Below are 7,896 nucleotides of genomic sequence, written 5' to 3'. Positions count from 1 at the left end.
GACAACATGGTCACGTGAACAACCGGAACTAGTTTCTCCAAATTCAGAGTCGGTCTTTATTTACATAGTTTCTGCTCCTCTTGGTATATTCTCTTTGCTGGCCCACAAAACTCGCATAGAAATTAACATGGGAGATATGAAGCACAATTATTCCCATACTGTATGTGTTCCGATCGGAAAAAATGATATTACATAAAAAAGATACCAATTTTGTAAACCTATTTTTTATCGTTTGTTTGTTAGTCTACATTTTTAGAATTAATTTTTTGTTCGTACTATATAATCAGATAACTTAATATCAAAAGGAGGATTTGGTTTTGTAGTCGCCGTCCGGGCACTTCGCTTAGTTTTTACCATTAGTTAAATAAATTGTTTATGTTTAGTTAACCAAGTTCGCTTTCTTGTCGTCAGACACCACAACCGCGTCCAGGCTAATTATAACCTTTTACCGTGTCAAGTCGTCCGCGCAAGTTGTCCGGTAGGCCTATTCGACTAGTTCACGAACATTTATGGTCCGTCGAGCCGGATCGTCAGAGTCGGCTTAATTACGTGGAAAGCTGGTCGTTGGGTTGATCACCACTGCGGACGTTCACAATGCCAGTAACCGCTCTGGAGAAAGCCACTGCGGAACGGAATAAAGGCGAATTGGGTCTGAACAACATCAGCAACAGAGTTCAAACACATGCCAAGACTCCTCTTAATCAACAGCAATTGGAATTTTTTCTGGAAGAAGTGGACAAGTCGTGGCAAGTCATCGATGATGCGCATGTCAAGGTGGTCTCGTTGGACGCTGAAAATGCTGGCCTGCATGAACGGAAATGGGATGACTTATTCACGTTGTATACGAATTCGAAATGCGCACTTAAATCTATGCTAGCCACTATGGTTCCAATCTCGACACGTCAGTTGTCTGTAGGGTCACATTCGGAGATCAAATTACCTAAAATCAACCTCCCAACGTTCGCGGGAGAAATACATAATTGGATATCATTCCGGGACATGTACCTCACTGCCATCCACAACAATCAAGAATTATCAGATGCCCAGAAATTTACCTATCTCAAGTCAAGTTTAACCGGAAACGCCGTAAATCTAATCAAATCACTCACCATTTCTGATGCCAATTACACCATTGCTTGGGATACGGTCACCAAGAGGTTCGAAAACAACAGAGAACTCTACTTTGCCATTATGAGACGATTCTGCTCGCTGCCCATGATACCAACCAGCAACTCAAATGCCTTACGATCGATCGTGGATGCGGCGATGGAATGTACCAGAGCTCTCGACACTCTTCCGATAGCGAATAAATGGGATGCCGTTCTGGTGTTCCTTCTAACCCAGAAGTTAGATCCGTCCTCTAAGGAGCAATGGGAACTTAGTCTCAAGAACACAGAGATACCAAAATCAAGCGATCTGCTGGAATTTATTGAACAAAGAGCGCGCTCCTTGGCGGCATCATCATCCGGTCGCAATCCTCACGTCACGAGGAACCCAGTGACCTTGCACACCAGAACTGGAGCATCGTCCTCAGATGGTAAATGTACGTTCTGTTCCGCCAATCATTTCAATTTCCGATGCCCAAGACTGTCCGCTATGAAGGTCCACGAAAGACGATCATTAGTACAGCAATCGAACCTTTGTTTCAACTGCCTTCGGACGGGACATAGAGTGAAAGAATGTCCACTGGAAAAATACTGCAAGACCTGCGATAAAAAGCATCACTCCCTTCTTCACGTGGAAGTTGAGAAACCAGACAAAGAGTCAAGTAGTCAACCATCCAATACAAAAGAGTCCGATAGACAACAACCAAGCCAGGCGCAGAATTTTCATGTCCAGGACGCCGCCTGTGCAAGGGATGATTCCATACTAGCTACCGCTGTAATCAAAGTAAAAACTGCGCAAGAGACAGCCCTTCAAGTTCGAGCTCTATTGGATGGCGGATCGATTGTATCGTGCATCTCCGAAGCGTGCATGGCGAGACTGGGCCTCGCACGAAAGAAAGTCCATACGGAAGTAGTAGGCCTAGGTGCGACGCAACTCGGTCGAGCTAGAGGACTTACTCAGGTTCATTTCAAACCATTCTTCGAGGACACAACGTCAGAAAGGTTTTGCGTCAACGGTTATGTATTGAAGAAAATCACATGTCAGCTACCTTTACGAAAATATGATACAAGCAAGTGGCCTCATCTCAGGAAGCTGCGACTGGCGGATCCCGAGTTTAACATCCCTGGCGACATTGATGTACTGTTGGGTGCTGACGAATTTTTCAAACTCCTTTTAAATGGGAAACGAACCAAGGATGCCTTTTCTCCGGATGCGATCAATTCCAAGCTAGGATGGCTGGTTTCCGGGCCGACGAGCATTGACCAACCTAGAGTACACCTTCATCATACTCTCACACTCGAAGAAACCCTGAATCAATTTTGGGCGATTGAACAAGTGCCAAAGACACAAGTCATGACGCCGGAAGAAAAAGCTTGCGAGGAGGATTTTCTAAAGTTCCATTACCGAGATCCAGCCGGAAGATTCGTGGTACGCATACCAATGAAAGAGCCAACGATTCCTCTTGGATCTTCGCGCGAGATAGCCCTGAGAAGATTCTACCAAATTGAAAGGAAGATCGACGCACGCCCGGAGTTGAAAGCCTTATACGAAGGATTCATGGAACAGTACGAAGAGTTGGGACATATGTCGAAGATCTTGCCAGAGAACCAAAAGAAGTCTGCAAGAGTCTATATTCCTCATCACTATGTAATGAAAGATTGGAACCAAACCTGTAAATTCCGAGTGGTCTTCGATGCATCTTCTAAGACCACCTCTGGATTCTCCTTCAACGACGCGCAACTCGTGGGTCCAGTGGTCCAAGATTCGCTATATGCCATTGTCATGCGGTTCAGAATACATCGTATTGCCTTTGTCGCTGACATCATGAAAATGTACCGCCAGATACTAGTAGTCCCAGAACAACGAAATCTGCAATGCATACTGTGGCGGTCGACACCCAAGGCTCCTGTTCAAGAATTCCAATTGAACACTGTAACCTATGGAACAGCCTCGGCACCCTTCTTGGCAACTCGAGTATTGCAGGAGCTGGGCGACACGGGGTTACATGAACATCCGTTGGGAGCTGCGATTATCAAAAGGGATTTTTACATGGACGATGTAATGAGCGGAGGACAAACCGCAACACAAACCAAGATCGCTATATACCAGATTCGCTCACTGTGCGATGGTGCCGGTTTCCGACTCAGTAAATTTGCCTCAAACGACCCTGATTGTTTAACAGAAGTACCGCCTGAGTTACAAGATTCCAAGAACATACTAGCGATGGATGACGATGCTCTTGTCAAGACACTCGGACTTTACTGGGATACGAGGAAAGATCAGTTCCTGTTCAAAGTACAACCTGCGCCCTGTCAGTTACCTCTTACGAAGAGGACTCTACTTTCCGAAATATCGAAGATCTTCGATCCCATGGGTTGGCTTGCCCCCATCATTATTCGCACGAAAATCTTGATGCAGGATGTATGGAAGGAGAAAATCGATTGGGATGCCGAAACTTCCGTAGGAGTTCAAACATTATGGGCGGATTTCAAGAATTCCATTATAAACATTCAAGATCTTCGAATAGACCGATGGATGCATTCTTTACCTGAGATATCCGTTCTCGAACTTCACGGATTTTCGGATGCATCCGAGAAAGCATACGCTGGAGTGGTATATCTGAGATCGGTCGATCAAGCTGGAAATGTCCACATGTCATTACTCACAGCAAAGACAAGAGTGGCTCCGGCAAATAAAGCGATATCAATCCCGAGGATGGAGCTCTGTGGTGCATTGCTCCTTGCGGATCTCATGGAAACAGTTCAAGAGTCCTTAAATCTGAACTTCAATCAAGTTAAAGCTTGGACAGATTCGACGATCGTATTATGTTGGCTGTCCTCTTGTCCACGTCGATGGAAGACGTTTGTCGCAAACCGGGTTTCAAGAATTCAAGAGATAATTCCGGTATCACACTGGCATCATGTTCCCGGACTTGAGAATCCAGCTGATGCAGCCTCCAGAGGAGTATCAGTGCCCGAGCTACTAAACCATAAACTCTGGTGGAAGGGACCTCTATGGCTATCCAGTCGGGAGCCGTGGCCAACTCCATCCATTTCGGATTCCAAGACGAATGCCACAGCCATCGAAGAAGAAGAAAAAATCGTCATTATGACCACAAGAATAATTGTTGATAACGACATCTTTACACGGTTCTCTACGCTTCTGCGACTACGACGCATAACAGCATGGATACTTCGTTTCAAACATAATGGCCTGAACAGTTACCGGAAGAGACAAGACCCCAACTTCAAAGCCGTAATACTTTCTGGTCCCTTGACAAGCATGGAATTAGAGAACGCGTTGCTCACATTAGTAAAGATAGTCCAAGCCTACATGTTTCCGGAAGAGATAGAGTCCTTACGCCAGAGTAATCCGTTGCCGAAGCGAAGCAAACTACTATGTCTACATCCTGTCTTGGATTCCATCGGGGTCCTCCGTGTAGGAGGAAGACTTAAACACGCAGATCTCGATACAGCCACAAAGCGTCCAATTCTGCTACCGAGACATCACAAATTTACGGAGATGGTCATTCAAGAGGCCCATACCCAAAACCTGCATGCTGGTACTCAGATGGTTCAGAGCATCCTATCATTAAAGTATTGGATCATTCGAGGAAGAGATGCAGTAAGACACCAAATTCGGAAATGTGCAGTCTGCACCAGATATCGTGCCGCCACCGCTAACCAGATGATGGGTGATCTACCAAGGGCTCGAGTTCAATACTGCCGAGCATTTGCGAGAACTGGCGTTGACTACGCAGGACCCTTTTATCTTCGTCCAATCACTCCGAGAAGCAAGACATCCTACAAGGCTTACTTATCCCTTTTTGTATGCTTCGTGACGAAGGCACTACATCTTGAAATTGTCTCATCACAAACCACCGAAGCCTTTCTGGCAGCATTGCGCCGATTCACTTCAAGACGTGGGAAGCCTAGCGATATATATAGCGACTGTGGAACGACCTTCGTTGGGGCCGCCAAGGAACTAAAGGAATTTATGAAACTGATTCAGTCAAATCCACACAATGCAGCTGTCGCAGATCATCTTTCCGCACAGGGCATAACATGGCATTTTAACCCTGCCGGAGCCCCACATTTTGGCGGACTATGGGAGGCCGGCGTCAAGTCGGTAAAATACCACCTACATCGAGTCATTGGTAACACCAGACTGACCTACGAAGAGTTCTCAACCGTAGTCACACAGATAGAGGGTTGCCTAAATTCAAGACCGTTAACTCCGCTTTCATCGGATCCCACCGATCTTAATGTTCTCACTCCAGGTCACTTCCTAATTGGAGAATCTCTTCAAGCAATACCGGATCCTGACTTATCTCACCTACCTATGAACCGACTTAACCGATGGCAGCTACTCCAGAAGCTAAAGCAGGATGTCCATAAACGCTGGCTTCGGGAGTACGTAACTAGACTTCAACAACGACCCAAATGGATGAAACCGCAACGCAATATCGAAGTTGGGGACATGGTCTTGGTCAAATCAGACGTTACCTCACCCGGAAATTGGCCTTTGGCCAGAGTGATCGAAATTTTTCCGGGACAAGACGGCTATACTCGGGTCGTTACCTTACGGACCACCAAAGGTGAAATCAAACGACCCATCGTCAAGCTATGCCTTCTACCGTTCGACCATGAAGATGAGCCCTGAAAGTTTGCTACTAACGTATCAAGGCCGGGAGAATGTTCCGATCGGAAAAAATGATATTACATAAAAAAGATACCAATTTTGTAAACCTATTTTTTATCGTTTGTTTGTTAGTCTACATTTTTAGAATTAATTTTTTGTTCGTACTATATAATCAGATAACTTAATATCAAAAGGAGGATTTGGTTTTGTAGTCGCCGTCCGGGCACTTCGCTTAGTTTTTACCATTAGTTAAATAAATTGTTTATGTTTAGTTAACCAAGTTCGCTTTCTTGTCGTCAGACACCACAACCGCGTCCAGGCTAATTATAACCTTTTACCGTGTCAAGTCGTCCGCGCAAGTTGTCCGGTAGGCCTATTCGACTAGTTCACGAACAGTATGTATTCCTGACGACACCAATTGGTCTCATTGTTTCCAACATCCTAGAAAACTTGAGAAAGTATTCAAATCTTGCTGCAGTCTCAGAATATTGGTTGCGTGCATTTTTCTCTCCCTTGTTTTACTGTTGTACAATATGATGTGTATGCTTGAAACACCTATTGGTCACTTTTAATTAGTTAGTTGTGTGACCTGTAGTCATTTTTAGAGTACTATAGTTGTTTCAACAATGTATTTGAAATATAAAAACTATGTTAAATACAGGGTGTATCTGAAATGGACGTAGGAGCGAAAGTATTTGGGTTCCTGGGGCCAATATAAGGCGAAACTGGGGTATGACATTTTGTCGTACGCCAACCCATTTGGAAGTTACTTGAACCTCACACTTGCTAGTTTGCATAAATCACAGCATGTTGACATCGTCTAAAACAGTTCGAATTAAGTTCAAGATAGGATGATTATTGCAAATTAGTGGTTGCCAACTAAAACAAAAAAAAGCCTCATAGCCATAGAGTTTATAGTCAATTTTTAAAGAGTAGAAAGTTGTACAGTTGGTGACTCATAAAGAACATTAATGTAAAACAACATGTTACGATTTAGTGTGTTGAAACAACTGACCGATATTAACGGGAAACTGACAGCGATAAGTAGCGCAGTCTAATAAGGAACACCGACATTTTGCTTCATTCTTCAAGCAATCGAAAGGTTGCATTTAGTTTAAAGATTAGGTTATTGTTGCAACTTATCGAAATCGGTATTCGTGAATGAATGTTAGTGGGCGAATGTTTGGGATGGGATGTTGGCAATGTCTGTTACAACTGAGTAGTAAAATGCATAATTACTCACTCATAGTAACCAAGCCATAGTCAAAACAAATTAAATACGGATGGTTGAACAAGAAACTGCGAGAGAAATGATTAAAGTATCATAGCATGCGAACGTTTTATTGTGATTTGCAGACCACCCAAAAACGTTAGACTAATGACGTTTACTAACTGGTAGCAATCTGCCAGCGTTGAGAACGACAGGAGACCTACGTGCAATGCGAGATGCAATGTAATGTACCCATAAGGAAATGTACATTCTTACTCCTTAGAATTATTCTATGAAAATTGCCAATAAAAACGGTTAAAAAGGTTCTTCTTTTAAAGAATCAAAGCATGTAAAAAATAAATTTGCTAATTTAATGGAAACAAGACGTCGCCGGATATGTAGTCTTGTACACAAACCGAAATGAACGCTTTTGCAAACTTTCGATTGTTTGAAGATTGAAGCAAAATATCGGTGTTCCATATTAGTTTCCGCTACTTATCACTGTCAGTTTCCCCTTAGTATCGGTCAGTTGTTTCAACAAACTAATCGTAACATCAGGAGTTCATAATAACCCGAAGTACGAAACTGGTTAAAAAGCCTGTAACAACAAAGTTTCGCCGTAAAGCTCAGCGGATTCATACACCGCTTAACTCCCAAATAAATAGTTACCCCATTTTTTAGCACCCACGCGCATTAACTTACACACTTCCGGTTTAGCACTATTTTTATCTTGTTATTTTCGGAGCGAAAATGGCTCACGTCTGCTTCTGTCGGAGTGTCGGAACGGTGTAAATTAAGCCTTGGCTAAGAAGTTGCCTTTTAGTCGGGGTTTCTAGTTTTCTACAAAACATTTAAACGATCGTCAATGATGTTTTGTTGTGATATGTCACTTTATATGTGTGAGTGAGAATTCTGTGGTTAAATTAAAACGGTTTGCA

At 43.5% G+C, this 7,896-nt stretch overlaps 1 protein-coding gene across 1 annotated transcript; it reads left to right on the top strand.

Moving 5' to 3' along the window:
• The first annotated feature begins 594 nt into the window (after positions 1-594).
• LOC149630056 (uncharacterized) lies at positions 595-5,769 on the top strand. Its single transcript, XM_089851357.1, has one exon. It carries the CDS (start codon positions 595-597, stop codon positions 5,767-5,769), a length of 5,175 nt encoding a protein of 1,724 aa, XP_089707483.1.
• The last annotated feature ends 2,127 nt before the right edge of the window (positions 5,770-7,896 follow it).

Source organism: Phalangium opilio, unplaced genomic scaffold (assembly GCF_054372755.1).
Source record: "Phalangium opilio isolate 3A_F unplaced genomic scaffold, DU_Popi_V2 ptg000104l_1, whole genome shotgun sequence".
Classification (NCBI taxonomy): domain Eukaryota; kingdom Metazoa; phylum Arthropoda; class Arachnida; order Opiliones; family Phalangiidae; genus Phalangium; species Phalangium opilio.
Note: the sequence above shows the minus strand (reverse complement) of the source record. Positions and strands in the feature narration are given on the sequence as shown.

Bases quoted from the DNA above. Each gene is read 5' to 3' on its own strand.
- LOC149630056 (XM_089851357.1), top strand. From the start codon at position 595: ATGCCAGTAACCGCTCTGGAGAAAGCCACTGCGGAACGGAATAAAGGC.